General features: G+C 39.5%; 2 protein-coding genes across 4 annotated transcripts in view; one reads left to right on the forward strand and one right to left on the reverse strand.

Moving 5' to 3' along the window:
* LOC127942868 (SLAM family member 9) overlaps positions 1-21,466 on the forward strand; it is a 129,400-nt gene that overhangs the window by 24,945 nt on the left and 82,989 nt on the right. The gene's annotated exons all lie outside the window — the stretch shown is intronic.
* On the reverse strand, positions 58-20,227 carry LOC127942869 (uncharacterized). 3 transcript variants are annotated; one of them, XM_052538877.1, is made up of 6 exons: positions 19,779-20,227; positions 17,563-17,742; positions 7,429-7,581; positions 6,599-6,928; positions 2,183-2,313; positions 58-1,606 (listed from the first exon to the last, which is right to left on the reverse strand). In XM_052538877.1, the coding sequence occupies exons 1-6, from the start codon at positions 19,828-19,830 to the stop codon at positions 1,520-1,522; spliced, it is 933 nt and encodes a 310-aa protein (XP_052394837.1). In that variant the 5' UTR covers positions 19,831-20,227; the 3' UTR covers positions 58-1,519. The 3 variants fall into 3 exon arrangements, with proteins under 3 accessions (XP_052394837.1, XP_052394835.1, XP_052394836.1); XM_052538875.1 differs by lacking the exons at positions 17,563-17,742; positions 19,779-20,227 and adding exons at positions 11,285-11,395; positions 12,112-12,418 and having other exon boundaries at positions 7,429-7,761; XM_052538876.1 differs by lacking the exon at positions 7,429-7,581 and having other exon boundaries at positions 17,410-17,742; positions 19,779-20,225.

Genomic DNA, 21,466 nt, shown 5'->3' on the forward strand with positions numbered 1-21,466 from the left:
CGGTAACCAGAATACAGCCTAATCTACTACAGTCAATAATTACAGAGTAAAACGGAATAGAATCAAACGTACCAATTTATTAACAGTCATATAAATTATGCCAATTACATAGCCAATTCAAAGATATCAAATCAAATCAATACATCAAAATATTCAAAAAGATGAATGAAGATAAAGATGAATTTAAGAGTAAGATGCAGACCTGGCTTTTAGAAAAATACATAGTATGAAGTGCAATGGGCAGAGGTCATGCTTAAGGCCCAGTAATGTTTTGCCACTTCGCTAATATACCCAGACCAGAACAAAGAAATCTTCAAATCACTCATAAACACAAAAGACTTTTGGTAGTTAAGGTCTCGTGACCCAAAAGGACAAAAACAAATGGTTATCAAAGATCTTTAATGGGGCATCTCCCACATCAGAAGAACAGGTTTATTCTTGTCTGTTCTTTTGCTGTGAGTGAAACCACATTACCAGTCTCTGCTGAAGTATTTATATTAACAACACATAAAGCAGCTTGAAACAATAGATTTGTGAAATGTGCATGGATGACTGAGACCTGAGGGGAAGGAGAGGGTGTGAGGAGGAACCATTGCATATGAGAGAGGTGTCTCAGAAGATCAAAGTGCCTGAGGTTCTCGAATTCTCACACGCTATTAAAAGTGTTGTGTTGGGATGCACCAACAGACATAGGAGTCTCCATAGATAGACCACTGAGGACACATTAGTTAAACTTCAGTTTTGAAGGAAACTAAAATAAAAATAAATAAACAGGAAAGTCCTATATATCTGTGCTAACATTTTACTGCCTCACAAACGAGGGTCAGTTCAGCACTGGAGTTGTGCAAAGATAGCTTCTGAAAGAAGGAGCGATACCAACGCTTTGTGCACAAATGTCTGGACTCCAGTTAAGTAAGTAAGTAGTAAGCCTCTTTTCCAAAAGAGAGCACCAGTGACAAAGACAAAAAAAAAAAACATTGCGTTTTGGCTAATAGCCCAAAAGTGGCAATTTCAACAAGCTATAAAATATTATTTGTGGGGTATTTTGTGAAAACTTCACATACAATTTTGGGGACATCACAGAACAATTGAAAATATTACATCAGGGCATTCTATGACAACTTTAAGGCTGGTTTTTGGTTCCAGTGTAGCTGGTGGAAAGTGTTTTCTGTTGAAGGTTGATGACTAAGGGTTAGTGTTGTTTAAACCATAAACATTAGCAACATGATAGCGTTTTTTTTTTTTCTTCAGTAACAGCAACAATACCAATCAAACCACCTACAGGGCAATTATAGAGAAGTCAGTTCTAAGTAAATGTACAGTAAGCAGGCAGGACCAAATAACTGAAAATGTCAAACATTATAGTGCAAAAGACAAGAAACAGATGATGTCTCACTGTTCCTCTCTGGATCATTGGTATCGACTACTGAAATACTGGACTCGTGGCACAATTACTCTGAAGAGCGTTTCAGCTGATCCTCTTCTCTCCATCATTCCCCGATTCTCTTTAGTGTCCCTTTCAATGAAAGACTGTTTCATTCGCAGCCTCAGTCTGAATTTTATTTAAAGGATAGTCTTTCTGATCAGAGTTATTAACATCACTGTCCTGTAAGAAAACACAGATTCACAAATAAGTGTAAAGAGGAGGACTCATGTTTCAGTGACGTAAATACAAAAATACTACAGACTCAGAATAGGTTTATTTTTTATTTTTTTTGGCTGTTGGGAAAGTTTTAATTTCCCTAAATATTAAAAGTGTCTTAAACTGAAGCAAACTGTCATCTTTTATACTACAGTATACATTTACTTTTAAATATTATGCTTTCAATATCACACTTAAACACATTGGTAACAATACACTTGCGCTCTCTAAAAATGTTTTATGTTTAAACCTGGAACAGATTAAGACAGAAAGACATTACTACTAGAGATTGACAGATATTTTTTTTTTTTTTTTTTTTTTTTTTTTTTTGAGGAGTTGTTTGTGTTTTGGAATGAATGTCTTATTGAAAATATAGAATAAAAATGAAGGACAAAAAAAAAAGTTTCACAGTGTACATTTATGCTAAACCCAGTATTATATAATGATAACAAATGTATTCATACCACTCTTCTTTTATAGGTTTTTCAGTACACGGTAACTCTTATATATCTTGTTAAATGAGCAGTATGTCATGCTTACATTCTGTGCTGCTCGACTGTATCTTCTGCGGCGACGGTAAACCACAACAACTGCAGCCAGCAGCAGAACAACAGCAACAGCAGCACATACTCCTGCTACAGCAGCTGGAGATAGACCTGAACCTGGAACAGCTAAAGACAGAAAGACATTACTACTAGAGATTGACAGATAATCCATCCAGTATTTAACATTAGTTTCTACTGCTATTTACACTTTTTTTTTTTTTTTTACTTTGGTGATAAGGTGGATGACATTGATTTAACTTATAAAAGGCAACATCTGTTTTAGCAACAGCAGCATCACAGAGGTCAACAGGAAACAATACTGATATTATGCATTAATAACGTTAGTTAAACATGATCAAGTCAAAGCTCCTTTTTTTAAGTGATGTTTTATAAACAAGTTTTGGGAGGAGCACGTGTTGATAATTTACACCGCCAATTCCTCATCAGTAATCATATTAATTTACCCAATCAGCGCAGGAGAGAACCCCTATAAATAATCAAAGCAGTCCTAGCTTCGTTATTCTAGTCTTCCAGCATTCGATTCACTCTGTTTGCCATCTTATCACAGAGCCAATTTTCCATCCAACAAAAAGATCTATACCACTGATTTTTTTCAGATCTGCCGCAATTTGCCGGCCCCATGATCACTCCTACCCCACCAGACACGGCCGCCGAGCACCAGGCATTATCGTGGCAGCTGCGCTTCTCGACCAGCCACACGCTGTGGCCAATAGACCGTGCAAAGCCCCGAGCTTGCCTTGTTCGAAACAACCAATGTCCCGCTCAAGACCCGGCTCTCCTCTAGTGCTGGATCGCAGTAGCAGCAGACATTCAACTTGCCTGGGCCACGCCCCAGATCTCAATGCAGCAAAGCCTCACTCGCTACCCGCTGCAGTTTGCGGCTGCCTCCGCTAGCGGCGCAGGCCATGTGCTGCAAATTAATACATTTTCAATAGAAGTTGCTAAAGTTTGTTAAACAACGTTATGATGTAATTATGTCGGTACCATTTTGAACCATGAAGCCAACAAGCCATTTTTTTCCACAGTTTGTCATCCACAGTGAAATGTCTGAAGCCATTACATTTGACTTATGGTGCATGTATAAACCTTACTGAGATGATACAGACATAAGTTTCATGCAATTCGTCTGGCAGGATCAATTCATTTATGGAAATATTTCACCATTTACTGGCAAGCTTACTCAGAATTGATCTCAAACGCAGCTGCCCTTGTGTTTTGCCGCAGGACGTGCAAAGTAAATACCTTTAGCGATAGCATGAAGGTGAATAACACAACTGCAAATTGACGTTTCTGCTATAAACATATCTATTGATACAGTATGTTACAAGGAAGAAAAAAAAAGCTTATCGTTTTCAAAAGCCTCCGTTTCCATTGTCCAAAGTACAAAGTGAAAACAGCATTTTGAAATTGATCTGCTTTTTTTGATTCCGTTTTAAAAGGCTGGAAGGCCAAAACAAGAGGAAAAGATGATTTTCATCAGGAATGTATTAATGTGGACAATGTTCAAGAATTGTCAAATCTAGCAACAAATAGCTAAGCTGGCAACACCGTAGGTTACCCAGACATTTTAAGCTTGACTCGTGAAATGTTACTAACCCTTCTACTTTCCAGCAGCTTACAACTACAGCAGCCGAAGCAAGCATGAAGATGCTTCTACTTCCAAAACCGGCCCACACATCTCAGTATTTCCATCCTGCTACTTCTAACCCCCTATTTTCTTTTCAGTGTCCTCCACATGCTCCACAGGCTACACATGCTCTTCAGGACATCACACACCCGACCCCCCTCCCATGGTCTGCAAACGTGAGGGTGCCTCCATTTGTAAACATGCCCTCAACTCTTCCGCTCCCTCATGCTACTAATAACTTTTTTTTTGTTGTTCATTGGCCTCCAGCTCCCGTAACAAACGTAAGTGTGAGGCTGCCTCCTTTAGCAGTATAGGCCGCACACAAGGTCTTCCGGAATCACTTCCTGTGGCCTACAGCATGTGAAACAAGTGCGAAGCTGCTTCCACTTGAAACACAGGCCCTCACATCTCAGACTTTCCTCCTGTTACTTCTTATCCCTTTTTGTTTCCTTTTTAGTGGCCTCCAGCTCCCGTAGCATATGCTAGCATGAACACACCTCAGCTAGTGGCACAGACCTATCCACACCCCTATCATTACCAACAATCTCCCCTACCTATGGCCTACAGCCCCATTGTCAAACCCAAGCGTAAGCATGCCTCTGCTATTGGCGCAAGCCCCGATACCCGCCATTCTCCTCTCTTTCCTCCTCTTTCTTCCACTCCTGGAGCCTTCCCAAGCATGAGCACGTCTCTGCAGGGAATTCCAGCTGCTGTCTTTCCTCCTCCTCTCATGCTCCCCCTTCCTTCTGTTCCCACACCCTATCTATCCCTCCGAACATTCCTGGCGCAGGCTCCGATGCCCGCCATTCCCCTTCTCCTTCTTTCTTTCAGTCCCAGAACCATCCCAAGCATGAGCATGCCTCCGCAAGCTTGAGCATGACTCTGCAAGTGGTTCGAGCAGATATCTGTCCTCCTCCTCTCATGCCCCCTTCCTTCTCTATTTTCCACTCCACTTCTACCCATCCCTCTGACCACTCTTGCCTTGGAACCACCCCCTGTAGCCAGCAACGTAATGACAACGATTTATGTCATAAGGCATGGGGTCCAAGACCTATGGGCGGTCAGACCAATTCCATATCAAAGAACTCACCAAACCCTCATTGGCCAACCCCTTTAACGCCGGTCCATCCTTGTTCACTCTAGCTTCTGACCCACTATAGCTAACCCCCTCCAACATCATCTTATCAATCTATACTGGCCAATCCCCACTCCAGCCGTCCCAGCAGCATCCCACAGGAGCTTTACCCAATTCCCACACTTCCACAGCAGTAACGGCTCCAGCAGGAGGCTTTCCTGTCTTTCCCTACTGCCACAGCAGTAGCCGCTCCCGAAGGAGCCCTTTTGGTCTTTCCCTACTGCTGCAGCAGTAGCCGCTCCCGCAGGAGCATTTCTGTCTTTCCGTACTGCCGCTGTCCTTTTCTGTCTTTCCCCACTGCAGTGTCTGCTCCCGCAAGAGCCTTTTCTGTCTTTCCCCACTGCCGCTGTCCTTTTCTGTCTTTCCCCACTGCAATGTCTGCTTCCACAGGAGCCTTTTCTGTCTTTCCCCACTGCAGTGTCTGCTCCTGCAGGAGCTTTTCCATATTTTCTCCATTGCTGCTGCAGTCTCTGCTCCCGCAGAAGCCTTTTCTGTCTTTCATTACTGTTGCAGCAGTAGCCACTCCCGCAGGAGCCTTTTCTGTCTTTCTCTACTGCCACAGCAGTAGCCGCTCCTGTAGGAGCCCTTTCTGTCTTTTCCTACTGCCACAGCAGTAGCCGCTCCCAGCCTCTTATCTATATTTCTCCACTACCATAGCAGAGTCTGCTCCCGCAGGAGCATTTTCTGCCTTTCCCTAATGCCGCAACAGTTCTCACTCCCACAGGAGCCTCTATCTATAGCTCTCCACTGATGCAGCAGTGTCTGCTCCCGCAGGAGCTTTTCCCTATTTTTCCCACTGCCACTGCAGTCTCTGCTCCCGTAGGAGCCTTTTCTGTCTTCCCCTACTGCCGCAGCAGTTCTCACTCCCACAGGAGCCTCTATCTATAGCTCTCCACTGCCGCAGCAGTGTCTGCTCCCGCAGGACATCCAGCACCCCTCTAACATTAAACCTTGCTTTTTGGGGCTCTGCAAGTGTACGTATCTGGATGCTGCCCTGTTCTAATTGCAATTTTGGGGAGCGCTTGGGTCCGGGCTAAACGCAGAGTTTGGACCCTTCTCCCACATCAGGGGGAGTACCCTGGGCTCGGGAGTAAGTACTGAGCTCAGAGCCATGGCCTCTCCATGGACAGCACGCCAAATTACCATAACCCTTTACTCAGTTTATTAAATGTAAGTGTGAACTCGTGAAGTGATATTTAATTAACAAGTTTCTGGAGGAACACACGTGCAGATAATTAACGCGGCCAATTCCTCATCAGTAATCACATTCATCTATCCAATCAGCACAAGAGAGTACCCCTATAAATAATCAAAACAGTCCCACCTTCGTTATTCTAGTCTTTCAGCATCCCTCTACCACCCTCCGACTCCTCACCTTCAGCCCATTCCTGACCCAGCACAGAGAAGAACACTTGTGGGAGCGCTTGGGTCTGGGCTAAACGCCGAGCTTTGAGCCCTCTCCCCGGACAGCATGCCAAATATGTATAACCCTTTACTCAGTTTATAAATGCACGTGTGAACTCGTGAAACAGTCCACAACCCAACACTTTGTTAGGCTGATTAAAAATGTCGGACTTTTTTTTTTTTCTCAAAGGAAAATGCACAGAATGACTGAATGATATACACACCACCGGTGACAGTGACATTGAATCTCTTCACTCTGCTGATGCTGAAACTGCTGCTGATGATCCTGATCTGTAGTTTATAAAGTCCAGAGTCTGTGGTTCTGGTGTTTGTGATGTTCAGAGATCCAGTCTGATGATCCAGCTTCAGTCTGTCTCTGAATCTCTCATCACACTGATCATCTGTACAGATCTTACTCTGTTCTCCAGTGATTTCCGCGATGAGAATGTCATTAAAATGCCACGTCATCACATCATTTGGGCTTTTTGTTACACCAGGATCTAAAGTGACAGATTCTCCCTCCTTCACTTCATCTTGTTCAGCAGCAGAAACACCTGAAACACAAACCACAAGCTGCTGGAGGAACCATTTCTGAAAAAAAAGGATAATCCCTACTTAACATGAAATAACTGTGACCATGTCTGTAACTGCACAAGCAGTTACAGAAATAAAACATTTATTAAAAATGTTCAGAAATAATCAGAATTAAATGTTTATTAAAAATAAGCATTGTAGTTTGTGATTTTAAACACTCTGTTTTTATATTAAATCCTCATTTGAATAAATAAAGAAGCTGAAATGTGCTGAAATCTCATTTAAACTCAACTGCAGCTTCTTGAAAACATCCATGTATCATTCTTGTGTGAATGGGCCTTTAGTTTAAAATTAAAAAAAAAAAAAGCTGTTTAATGTTGAAAGTGAGATGATTCCAAAAAAAAATTGTAAAGATTATCTGTATACTCCATGTGAATTTATAGATCGCTGCTGTAAAAAAAAAAAAAAAGTTCTAGAAACAATGTTTTAATCTGCATTAAAACATTAATTAATAACTCACCATTGACAGTAACACTGAAGATCTTGTCGCTGCTGCTGCTGCTGCTGATGATCTTCAGTTCATAAAGTCCAGAGTCTGTGTTTGTGATGTTTGTGATGGTCAGAGATCCAGTCTGATTGTCCAGCTTCAGTCTGTCTCTGAATCTCTCAGTACCTTCATTACACTGAACATCAGTACAGATAAAACTGAGATCTCCATTGATTTGAGCGATGCGAGTGTCTTTAAAATACCATTTAATATCTTCTTGTTGGTCTGTTTGAACACCAGTGTGTAGAGTGACTGAATCTCCCTCCCTCACTGAAACCAATACATCTGATATTACACCAGACACACCTGAAGAAGAAACATAAACCAACCACAAATATACAATACGCTGTGAAAACTTTTACAAAAAACACATTTACTTATCAAACAAACATGTGCTAGCCACACAGGCTATCAAAAATACCTAAAATATACATAAAATTATATTAATTTCCCCAGCATTAAGACTCAGATAATACAGTGCCATGTTTTTCTACAAAGTATGATTCAGTCTTATAATCTCCCATGTAAATAACATGTTTAGGCTACATTACATTTAATTCATTTTGCAGAAGCTTTTATCCAAAGTGACTAGGATTTCCACAATCAGCGAAGCAAAATAAGGGACACCCATTCATATATTTATAATGAATATAAACAAATCAATAAAAAGTGCCTAACATTATGTATAATATATACATTTATCTAACAATATTATTTCTACCAAGCGCTGATAATGTATGGGATAAAATTAATCCAAAAAATTGTAGGCCTGTACTTTTAGAAGCATGGACAGGTCTGTTACGTTAAAGGTATGGTTCACACAAAAATGAATTTAGTCATAATATAACCAGTTCTTTCTTCTGTTGAAAGTCAGACAGTTCACCGTGAACAACTGAAATGCCTCTCTGCAAACTGCGCGTTCATCATTAGAGAACTGCGCATTTCATCATTACTAGACACATTGATAACTTTCCCGTTCAGCCCTACATCTGGAAAGTCTGGTGTTCAAAGGGCAGGTCCTGTGTTTTTAACATAGACTGTATAAAAACATAGACATAGTGTCCGTGATGTCACCCATAGGTTTCTGAAGAGAGTTTTTGAAACCAAAAGTAGGCGGAGCTGGACCTCGCCATCTTGGCAGCACGTCGCTGAGCCTCACTATGGGTTAACCAAAAAAGGCAAAACGGTGGGAGCTGGTTGCTGAAGCCACACCCACATAGCGTGACAGCAGTGACAACACCGACAACCCACCTGTCACTCAAGTGACCATTCCCTTAATTATGCAGAAATTTAAGGCTTAATATAATTTAAACAAATTATAAAAATATATATATATCCCCCCTCACAGTTGTCATGAAGGGTAAATTAACTATATAGACCAAAATCAAGCGGCCAGTCGATGATTTACAGTTTTAGTCACTTCCGTATGGGCTTCACGAGAGAGAGCGGGTGGTTGACACTCGGGGTTTAAACCACGCTGATTTAATGCATGCTGTGCTCGTGTGAAAGGGCTTTAACAGCGCACGTTCTGAAGAATCACACTCAAATGAGCTTCTCTAATACTTCTTATCAAAATGATTTCATTATCATTGCTATTAGCAGGGCCGTCGCTAGTGGGGTGAAAGGTGGTGACGGTTATAGGGGCCCACGACCGAGGGGGGGGCCGCTGGCGATCTCAACCGTCTGGCTGACGTCAGTCTAAAATGACGCTCAGGACAGTTGTCACGAAAGAGTATCATTTCCACATGTTATTAAGCCTTGCCACTTGCCAATTTAACCATTCAAAAGACTTTAAACCATTCAAACACAAGACGCAGAAAATCTGAACTGAGTAGCTGTTTACTCGCGCGCTGCACGTCTCTCACAGACAGCAACACTGAACTGAGCTCTCCTTTGTTAAGTTCTCCTTAGGCCGGTCATACACTGTGCGATTTTCATCTGATTTTGAGCCTAATTCTGACTCGTGAGACTCTTTTTCGGGTCAGGCTGATTTTCAGCATTTTCGTGCGTTGTTTGAAGTGCAGTGTTTCTGCAGTGTACAAGGGGAAACGAGAGGATTAACCTCTCCCGACCGGCAATCGGTTGGTCGGATGGATTTCTGACATGTCAGAAATTTTGGTTGCCTCTCGTGAGGTATCGCACTATTGAAGAAGGGCTACGAACCGAGTTTTGGTGTTTCCTTCGTGCGTGAAACCATAAACAAAACCATGGTGACACAACGTGTAGTGTGGACTGAAGAGATGGAGGGAAAACTTGGAGATATGGCAAAGAAAAATAAGAGGAAGAAAACGCCTGCTTACCTCCAGTTTGCGTTGCAAAATGGATAAACCATATTACCCGCGTCTTCTGAGCCACCTGTGCGTCTAGATAAGCCTTCTTTTTTTTTTTTTTTTTGGACGCTTCAGCACACAGAATTGCGCATATCACCAAAGCAGTGTGTTTTTTCCGGTAAAGCATGTTAATTCAGAAACAGCCACAAACATCTGAGGGATCCTACGTGTTGATTCGGTTGATTCCTCAAGTATAGTGTGAGCAGTCAAATTGCAACTCAACAATCGGAACGTACAGTGAGTGCATAAAAAACGTGAGTTTTGGCTTTACATCGCATGCGATCTGCTCGTACAGTGTGAGTTGGTACCTTGCCGAAATCGTACAGAAATCGCACAGTGTATGCCCGCCTTAAGCTCCTCCTGCACCTTAACGAACAAAAACAAATAGCAGTTAAAACATACCGAAAAGGATGTGTAAGAGCCCACTTCAGCACCGCGGTGTTCTGGTGTTCAGGGCTCACGCAGAGTGAGGCGTCTCAAAACACTTGAACACCGAATTTGTCTGTTTTTGCTCTTGTACCGACAAATACATAAAACATATGTGAAAATACCCGTCTTCGATAGTATGTCCGAGTCGGTTATGTCTTAAATGAAAGTAAACAGTTGAGACAAAAAATCGTATGTGTATTATATTGGATGCATTGATTGTCTCTTAAAGTGACCGCACCTTATTTAGCTACTAATTGCTGTAATGTTAATCCAATGACAGAAAAATAAAAAAATGTAAATGAAAGAAATATAGATTTTGTTTACTAGTATGTGCAATACACTATTAATTAATGTATGTAAGTGAGTATAGCAAAATAAAAGTGGCAGCGGTGGCTTAATGGTTAGAGAGTTGGACTTGTAACCCAAAGGTTGCAGGTTTGAGTCTCGGTGCTGGCAGGAGTTGTAGGTGGGAGTGAATGAACAGCGCTCTCTTCCACCCTCAATACCCATGGTTGAAGTGCCACTAAACCCCAGTTATCCACTGATAGCACAAACAAATTAACAGAACAAACACACAAATTAAACACTTTCAGACAGGGCCCACTGGTACAACCCTCACCGGAGCCCCTGCTACGGCCCTGGCTATTATAAACACAGCCAAATACTTATTTGTTTATTCAAATATGTGTTGGCCTTTGTAAAATACTGAACAAATCGCGTATTAATTTCATACAGGATTAGCCATTTTACCTTTAAATAAGAGACGATTCCATATTTTTAGGGGTGGGTGGCAACCCTAAAAGTGACTCACATTACATTCAAGCTACATTTGATCAGTATATGCACTGATGCAAAATATACAAACTTGTACTGACTTTATCAATATTTTATACCAAGCCACTTGACCTGATTATTTACAATTTTCACTCCTCTGAAACTGCGTTAGGTTCGTTTTTTTTTTTTTTTCGGTTAACGTGTTTATCCCCAATCCTACTGTCTCACCTCCAACTGTTGTCACAGAAATAGGTATAAAACTGGAAGAGGGATTTTGTAACAAATAAAGGTCTTACCATTGTCGAGTAAAAACAAGATGACTGGGAGCAAATTAAAGAGAAGATTCATTTTCACAAGCCTTCTGTTCTTCTGCTTAAATGGCGATGCCCTTGTATCCGAGAGACTCCCTAAAGAGTATTGGGAACTACTATCATTTTACTGACTTTGAATTTTAAATATTGTTCAGCAAAACGAACAAATCTATTTCCCATTTCATTCATTTCAATAGAGTTTAATTAGAATGTTAGGTTATAGCCAAATTCCCCACCACTTCTACTTACGAAAACGTTGATCACATTTAGAATTAGAAATACAAACTATATCATAGCCAAGGCTAAATTATGAAAAACAAACGATTCATTGCGTAGCTTGGTCTTCAGGCTATAGTATCAGCCTCAGCTCCCAAGTCGTACATTCTGTGTAGTCACACAAATCCCGAGAGGCTAATGCTATGCAGTCCCAAAATAGAAATGTGTGGAGTAGCTATGGAGAGTAGAGTTATGATGTAGTAAACTTCCTGCCTTTTCTAATATGCATATGCAAAAAGGCTTTTCACTGTGTTCTGTTTGTGAAAGTGTAAAAATATTTAATGTAGCCTATATTTCATTGATTTATCCTAACTCTCAGTCTGAATGTTCATTATTTTTAAAGAATTTGAAGACGATCAAATCCGGAGTGCAGTGCAGACGATCTATTAAGGTCATGCATACATTTAAGCAAACAACATTGAAGCAGTAAAAAAAAAAAAAAGAGGAAGAAATAAATCAAGTTCCTAAATGTAAGTTAGGGAGCAGCGGGCCAATCTAATCTTTCAACAGAGTCGCCTTTATAAGCAGCTGCTTACCTATCTCCAGTCTCAGCTGTTCCAGCGTCCCTCCACCTCCCCAATATCCACCTTCATCTTAGGTACCTTGCTCTTTGTAATCTTCCTATTTCAAGTCATTGGGGGGGGGGGGGGGGGGTGGGGGGTTATCAGAGCTTGAGTTGAAGCTGCTTCATCGAGTCCCCTGTCAGTGATCAGCAAGCCAAATAAGTTTACACAAATTCCCTTAAGTTAGGGAGGGCAAACTAACTTGTTAACTAATGAATAAACAAAACTCCTGATGCTGGAGAGCGCTCAAACTCAAGTGACAAGCACAGTGAGAAAGAAAGATCTTTTTATCAGTCGATTTGTCACATGTAACCCAAAGCACCTGCAGCTTGACTCCACCCTTCAACACACACACACACACACACAAAGCAAACAGCACCTGCCAACTGAAAATGCAAATAAGTGAAGAGAAGCGACTGCATACAGTGGTTGTAATGTGGGAACCAAGAACTTGTCTGGAAGAACAAGAGCAGAAACAATATTCCATGATTTCATTTTACCCTTCAAACACTTTTGCACTGAAGTCTATGAATAGCTAATTTTCTAAATGTCTGACGTCTAACCCAAAGGTTGTGGGTTTGTGTCTCGTTATCAACAGGGAGTGAATGTACAATGCTCTCTTTCACACTTAATACCACAAGTTAAATAAACCACTGAACACCTCACTTCTCCCTGGGCACTGCAGCAAAAATAGTTTCCCACTGCTCCAGGTGTGTGTTCATGGTGTGAGTGTGTTCAATACTGCGGAGTAGTGATGTTTTGGGCAGCCTGTTTTAATTTTAGTTTTAGTCTAGTCTGTGTGAAGCCATCATTTTAGTTGTTATTAGTTTTAGTCATGTTCATACTCTTTTTAGGCTAGTCTAGTTTTAGTCAATGAAAACTGATGACATTTATTCTAGTTTTAGTCAATGAAAATATTGTCTGTTTTTAGTAATGCCATTCTGTTTAACCCAGTCAATATAGTATAAGTACCTAGTAGTATAGACGAAACCAAAATTTTATTTTAGCTCAACCCATTTCAAACAAGGTTATCGTATTATATTACTGTTACCTTATAGACTGAAGAATACATACATTCCAGACATGGAAGACTCTCTGATTTGAATTTACTTCATTTATTTTACCAACCAAACATGTTAGAAGTACAGACACATACATTTAAATAAAAGGTGAAGTTCAAACTCCATCAGGTGCTTTTTGATGGAAAAGGTTTACATAGTTTGTCCAAGGCTTCTTATTTGAAGTACAAACCCAATTCCAAAAAGTTATAATAATAAAAACAGAATGCAATGATGTGGAAGTTTGAAATTTCAATATTTTATTCAGAATACAACATAGATGGCATATCAAATGTTTTAAACTGAATTTTTTTTAATCAATTTAGGGGGGAAATATGTTGATTTTAAATTTCATGGCATCAACACATCCCAAAAAAGTTGGGACAAGGCCCTGTTTACCACTATGTGGCATCCCCTCTTCTTTTTATAACAGTCTGCAAATGTCTGGGACTGAGGAGACAAGCTGCTCAAGTTTAGGAATAGGAATGTTTTCCCATTCTTGTCTAATACAGGCTTCTATTTGCTCAACTGTCTTAGGTCTTCTTTGTCACATCTTCCTCTTTATGATGCACTACATGTTTTCTATGGGTGTAAGATCTGGACTGCAGGCTGGCCATTTCAGTACCCGGATTCTTCTTCTACGCAGCCATGATGTTGTAATTGATGCAGTATGTGGTCTGGCATTGTCATGTTGGAAAATGCAAGAACTTCCCTGAAAGAGATGACGTCTGGATGGGAGCATATGTTGTTCTAGAACTTGGATATACCTTTCAGCATTGATGGTGCCATTCTAGACTCATGCAACCCCATACCATCAGAGATGCAGGCTTCTGAACTGAGCTGATAACAACTTGGGTTGTCCTTGTCCTCTTTAGTCTGTCCCAGTTTTCCAAAAATAACTTCAAATTTTAATCCGTCTGACCATAAAACAGTTTTCCACTTTGCCACAGTCCATTTTAAATGATCTTTGGCCCAGAGAAAACACCTGCACTTCTGAATCATGTTTAGATATTACTTTTTTTCCTTTAGAGTTTTATCCGGCAACGGTGAATGGCACGGTGGATTGTGTTCACCGATAATGTTTTCTGGAAGTATTCCTGAGTCCATGTTGTGATTTCCATTACAGTATCATTCCTGTATGTGATGGAGTGCTGTCTAAGGGTCTGAAGATCACGGGCATCCAGTATGGTTTGCCGGCCTTGACCCTTACACACGGAGATTGTTCCAGATTCTCTGGATCTTTGGATGATATTATGCACTGTAGATGATGATAACTTTAAACTCTTTGCAATTTTCTCTGAAAAACTCCTTTCTGATATTGCTCCACTGTTTTTCGCCACAGCATTGGGGGAATTGGTGATCCTCTGGCCATCTTGACTTCTGAGAGACACTGCTACAATTGACCTAATAAGTTCCAAATTGGTCCTCCAGCTTTTTTTATATGCACATTTAACTTTTCCGGCTTCTTATTGCAACCTGCCCCAACTTTTTTTGGAATGTGTAGCTCTCATGAAATCCAAAATGAGCCAATATTTGGCATGACATTTCAAAATGTCCCACTTTCAACATTTGATATGTTATCTATATTCTATTGTGAATTAAATATAAGTTTGAGATTTGTAAATTATTCCATTCCTTTTTTACTCACAATTTGTACAATGTACCAACTTTTTTGGAATCAGGTTTTTAAGTTTTATTTTTATTGTATGAAATAGAATAAAAATGTATTTAGATATTAATTATACACTGTTTGCTTACAGTTGTCTTGTGTTTGATGCGAAATACAGCCAATAGTTTAAGATTGTTTAATTTTTCACATTTAAATTATTAATTCATCAACTCATTAATCACAAGACTTGTACTGACAAATGGTTTCTCAACGGTGATTCTCGACGGTTTTAGAAAACAATTACTCCTTATCACTCCCCTGTCGTTTCAAAGAATAGTACAACGGGGAACACGACTAGTATAAAAGCCTCGTCCATTTGGGAAAGTGTGCTCACAGTCAGCGGAGCCAGGTGAAAGTATAATTCCCGCTTAACTTTGTCTGTTGTCGTCTTCTAAATAATGCCGCGAGTGGGGCTTGAGGAAGTGATGTCAGTTGTGTTTGCGCAGTGCGACCTGATGCAGACCTTGAAGTGAGACACAGGAAACAGAAATACTGCAAAAGAATAATAAACCGACTAAACAAGATTTCTATTTTGTAAAGCACATTTAGTCTTGTTTTTATTCGTCTACAATATTATTGCATTATACAATTAATTATAGCCATCGTCAAATGACCAGCATTTACATTGCGTCTCGTCTCATTTTCGTCACGTGATAACGGTTTGTTGATGACTATATTTAGTCATAATTTTCATTTACGAAATCAACAAAACTACTGTGTGTGTGCGAACACTAGGATGGGTTTAACGCAGAGCACACATTCCAAGTATGGGACACCATAAGTGGGTACATGCTATGTCACTTTAACTTGCAAATAAAAAAAAAAAAACCATACACAATTGCATCCACTCTTTTAATCTCTTTCAGCCCAACCAATTGCACGAGTTTAGGGGCGTGGCTACTGTAGCAGGTGGAACCAGAGGGCGTTTAGCCGCTGTGGGACCATGACTGACGTATTACCTTCATATCAGGTAACAGATGTGCAAGACAATATTCGCTGCATTTAGGCATTCAAGGATTAAACAATTCAAGAATTATAAATGCTGTTACACTGTTTCATTGGGAGCCTCAGTCTGACTGATTTGATTTAAAGGAGAGTCTTTCTGATCAGGTGACAAGATATTGACTTCATTGTCCTGTAAGAAAACACAGATTCACAAATGGGTAAAAGTAAAGAGGACTCATGTTTCAGCTATACTGTATGCAATACTTACATTCTGTGCTGCAGGTTTGTATTTCCTGCGATGACGGCAGTAAATCAAACCAACAGTTACAGCTGCAGCCACCAGCAGAACAACAGCTACAACTATTCTTGCTACAGCAGCTGAAGACAAACCTGAACCTGGAACAGAAAAATAAACAGAAAGACATTACTACTAGAAATTGACAGATAATCCATCCTGTATTTAACAATATTTTTGACTGATATTTAATTTTTTTTTTTTACTTTGGTCATCAGTTGGATGACATTGATTTAACTGATAAAAGGCAACATCTGTTTAGCAACAGCAGCATCACAGAGGTCAACGGGAAACAATGCTGATATTATGCATTTTTCATGTATAAATAGTTTAATTCCTCAAAGGAAAATGCACAGAATGACTGAATGATATACACACCACCGGTGACAGTGATATTGAATCTCTTCACTCTGCTGATGCTGAAACTGCTGCTGATGATGCTGATCTGTAGTTTATAAAGTCCAGAGTCTGTGATTCTGGTGTTTGTGATGGTCAGAGATCCAGTCTGATGATTCAGCTTCTGTCTGTCTCTGAATCTCTCATCACACTGATCATCTGTACAGATCTTACTCTGATCTCCAGTGATTTCAGCGATGAGAATGTCATTAAAATACCATTTCATCACATCATTTGGGCTTTTAGTTTCACCAGGATCTAAAGTGACAGATTCTCCCTCCTTCACTTCATCTTGTTCAGAAGCAGAAACACCTGAAACACAAATCACAAGCTGCTGGGGTAAACTTTTCCTGGAAATTCCCTACTTAACATGAAAGAGCTGTGACCATGTCTGTGACGGCACAAACCCTTCCTGAAAATAAACATTTCAGTTTGTGCTTTTTTTACACCCTGATTTTATATAAAATACTCATTTGAATAAAAAAATAAGCTGATGCGCTGAAATCTCATTTAAACTCAACTTCTTGCAAATATTCATTTAGTTATCATTCTTGTGTGAATGGGCCTTTAGTTCTAAATCAAAATAAGCTGTTTCATTTTAAAAGTGAGATGCTTCTACAAATTTGTAAAGATTATCTGTGACGTTTCCCTTGGTGCATGCTTAACTCACATACCATAATTAATATCATGACACAATCATGACTAAGTCACATTGCCCTTTATCAAAGCAGCAGTTAACTTGCATTTTTACCAAATAAAGAGGTACTCCTTTCATATTCATTTAATATGTTTTCTTCAGTGAAAATAAATAAACAGTTCACAGGTGATCAGTTAAATGTCCATTTTCACAGATAAAACAATGCATTTTACATATGTAAACTGCGTTAACACATTCATTAATAACTCACCATTGACAGTAACACTGAAGATCTTGTCGCTGCTGCTGCTGCTGCTGATGATCTTCAGTTCATAAAGTCCAGAGTCTGTGTTTGTGATGTTTGTGATGGTCAGAGATCCAGTCTGATGATCCAGCTTCAGTCTGTCTCTGAATCTCTCAGTACCTTCATTACACTCAACATCTGTACAGGTCTTACTGAGATCTCCACTGATTTGAGCGATGCGAGTGTCTTTAAAATACCATTTAATTTCTTCTTGTTGGTCTGTTTGAACACCAGTGTGTAGAGTGACGGAATCTCCCTCCCTCACTGAAACCAATACATCTGATACGACACCAGACACACCTGAAAAAGAAACACAAACCAACCACAAATATACAATAGCGCTGTGAAAAATTGAAATATACATTCAATTATATAAATTTCCCCAGCATTAAGACTCAGATAATACAGTGCCATGTTTTTTTTTCTACAAAGTATAATTTTGTTTTATAATCTCCTATGCAAATAAAATGTTTAGGCTACATTGAATATAATTTGGCATTTGGCAGCAGGCACGTGCACATATAGACATCAAAGGGGGCTTGAGCACCTGCCCTTTTTATTCCTGGAGAGAAAGTTCCCTTTTTTCTGGGTTCCTTTTTTTTTATATATATATAATATATATTCCTGTTTGCGCACAGCTTCCCTGTCAAACAAATATATTTATTGAAGAATAGTATATCTAAATATCAGGTCAGGAGTTCTGAAGCGCTCATTGACCCCCAAACCCCCCCTCCCCCCTCCATCCCCCCCTTGCGCGCAGCGGCGCACATCAGATACACAGACACACACCTGCAGGCAGCAGAAGCCCCTCCCAGCAGTGTTTTTCTTGGCTTGTGCTGAGGTGAGTGGAGCTGGTGATGAACAAAAGATTAAAATACCAGTGCCTCGAATAATGCTCGAATTTACTGCTGATTAGCCAAAGGCAAATATAACTTAGTTAACCTGTGTTCTGCTAGCATGCATGCCTCATGAGCTAACTAGACTAGAGCTGTGTAAGCGATAATCGCTATACATTATCCTCCTGCTTATTACATGGCTACCTACCAAATAAATAAATAAATATTTTGACACAAAATATTAAAAGGGAGTTTATTGATTTAAACCCGATTGTATTGCTTCCGCTAAAGAAAATAGTACGCTCCGTCTCTACGGTTAGAATCCTGTGAGTCCATAGCAACGCTCTGTTTTTCATGGCAACGGTCTGTTATACTCCGCACAGCGGTCTGTTATCAAGAAATAACAGACCGCATTCTACATTGGAGATCAACCAAACCATGTAATAAAATAAGTTAATAAAATAAGAACGTCCCCAGTTAGTTAATGACTTACATCAAGAGTCTTTCCCCCTGAAATCTAGAAATCTAAATTGGTGAATCTAGAAGAAATCTACAGATGCAAACAGATGGAGGATAGGCTACACTCTAAGCCGCTGTAAGGGAGGAAGGAGAGACAACCAGGGAATGGAAGTAACAGATTTTATTTTGAAGTAGAAGACCCTTCTTTTGTAAGAATTTTATTAAGTTGCTGTATTTTTGTATTTTTTCAATCATTTTTGCAGTGATTTTTTCAGTAAAGTTAACAAAATAGCAGCAACAACCCTCTTCAGTTTAGAGTGAATATTTTTGTTGATTTAAAAGTGTTATGTGTTCTGATAACACCAAAATAATTAAAATGATGTAGTGCCATGTGCAAAAAAATAAACAAATTATTAGTAAAACACACCCCTCTGCTTGATGCAGTTATTTTGGTTATTCTAAATATATACTTGAAACTATTAGCATAGAAAATGTTTTCAAAACATGCACATTGTAGGATGGTTTCCTTTGCTGCTCTATAAACCTAGTGAATACTAAGGAGACCATGGTTTCTGTGTGAACTGATTATTTTGTAGACATCTTTTGAAAATTAGAGTTTGAGGAAGATAAAATTAATTAGCTTTTTTAATTATTTTTTTTTAAAAGGAAGTCAGTGTTGCGTTAATATATATACTATTTTGTAAAAAAAAAAAAAAAAAAAAAAAAAAAAACGTAATTATGAGAGGTGCCCTTTATTTCACTTGAGCCCCTGCCCCTCAAAATGTCTGTGCACGTCCCTGTTTCGCAGAATTCCAAATTGACTCACATTTGATCAGTTTATGCACTGATGCACAATATACCAACTTTTACCGACTAGATATATTTATACCAAGCCACTTGACCTGATTGTTTACAATTTTCACTCTGGAACTGCGTAAGGTTGATGTTTTTTATTATTATTGTTAACAGGTGTTTAACTCCAACTAGTCAAAGAAATATGTATAAAACTGGAAGAGAGATCGTAACAAATAAAGGTCTTACCGTTGTCGAGTAAAAATAAGATGACTGAGAGCAAATTAAAGAGAAGCTTCATTTTCGCCTCTTTCTCCCTCGTGAATAAAAGCCTTCTGTTCTTCTGTTTGAAGGACGCTTTGTTTGTCCGCGAGCCTCCCTGAGACACAATAGTCTAAAGATGGGAAGTTCATTTCATTTTACTGACTCGGAACGGAATATCGTTCAGCGAAACAAACTAATCTATTTTCCAAGTCGAGTTTAATTAAAATTCCCACCACATCTAAATACGAAAACGTTGATCATATTTCGAATTAGAAATACAAACTATATCGCAGCCAAGGCTAAATTCTGAAAAACAAACGAGTCATTGTTTCGCTGGGTCATAAGACTATCTTGTTAGTTCACTCATTCGCTCAGTTCACGAGTCAGGCATTCTTTACTCAAGCGAAGCTGCAGTCCCTAAACCGAAATGTGTGGAGTGTGGAGCGTATGATGCGTGAACTTCCTGCATTTTCTAATATGCATATAGGAAAAACAAAGGCTTTTCGCCATGTAACGTTTATAAAATAGTGTATACATATTTATTTGCATTAGCATATATTTCATTGATTAACTCTCAGTCTGAATTAGTATTTTTTTTTTTTTAAGGATTTGAAGACTGTTTAGCAAAGCGGTACACTGCAGTGCAGGAACCTACACGTGAATAGGCTAAATATACATGTTACATGCCACTGTCCTTTCAGGCCTTTTTCATCAGCACAACTTGATATGGAAAGTGTCCAGGTCCTACACATAGTTAAAGATGAATAAAACTACACAATTGCTTCATTGAAATATAATGATAAAACATTAAAAAAAAATAAAAAGGGGCACTATGAGCTGGGTGCTTGTTAATACAAGTGATAAAGTTGTTACAAATATATAATTAAAGGAGAAGACAGCTCAGTAATAATTGTAGTCTTTATTATAGATGTTTTGATATGAGTCTTATCTTTTATCTTATCTTCAATGGAATTAGGGGAGAGTGGGGTAAGTTGACACACTCCCTTTTTCTTTATTCGGGCCATTTAATTTGGAACAACCCTTAATTTCTGCCAGACTGTGATAAAGAGAAACACGGGAGGAGTAGAAGGCACCCATTTACTTTAAAAACTGTTTTTATAACAGATTTAATCAATCACCTTTATTTATATAGTGCTTTAAACAAAATACATTGCGTCAAAGCAACTGAACAACATTCATTTGGAAAACAGTGTCTCAATAATGCAAAATGATAGTTAAAGGCAGTTCATCATTGAATTCAGTTATGTCATCTCTGTTCAGTTTTAATAGTGTCTGTGCATTTATTTGCAATCAAGTCAATGATATCGCTGTAGATGAAGTGACCCCAACTAAGCAAGCCAGAGGCGACAGCGGCAAGAAACCGAAACTCCATCGGTGACAGAATGGAGAAAAAAACCTTGGGAAAAACCAGGCTCAGTTGGGGGGTCAGTTCTCCTCTGACCAGACGAAACCAGCAGTTCAATTCCAGGCTGCAGCAAAGTCAGATTGTGCAGAAGAATCATCTGTTTCCTGTGGTCTTGTCCTGGTGGTCCTCTGGGACAAGGTATTTACAGGGGATCTGTATCTGGGGCTCTAGTTGTCCTTTTCTCCGCTGTCTTTCAGGGCAGTAGGGGTCCTTTCTAGGTGCTGATCCACCATCATGTCTGGATATG

The sequence above is a fragment of the Carassius gibelio genome, chromosome A22 (genome assembly GCF_023724105.1).
Source record: "Carassius gibelio isolate Cgi1373 ecotype wild population from Czech Republic chromosome A22, carGib1.2-hapl.c, whole genome shotgun sequence".
Taxonomy (NCBI): domain Eukaryota; kingdom Metazoa; phylum Chordata; class Actinopteri; order Cypriniformes; family Cyprinidae; genus Carassius; species Carassius gibelio.

Bases quoted from the DNA above. Each gene is read 5' to 3' on its own strand.
- LOC127942869 (XM_052538877.1), bottom strand. From the start codon at position 19,830: ATGAAGCTTCTCTTTAATTTGCTCTCAGTCATCTTATTTTTACTCGAC. The intron at 17,743-19,778 runs GTAAGACCTTTA...TTTCTTTTTCAG, and splicing joins CTTATTTTTACTCGACAACG to GTGTGTCTGGTGTCGTATCA. The intron at 1,607-2,182 runs GTAAGCATGACA...GTTTTCTTACAG, and splicing joins ACAGTCGAGCAGCACAGAAT to GACAGTGATGTTAATAACTC.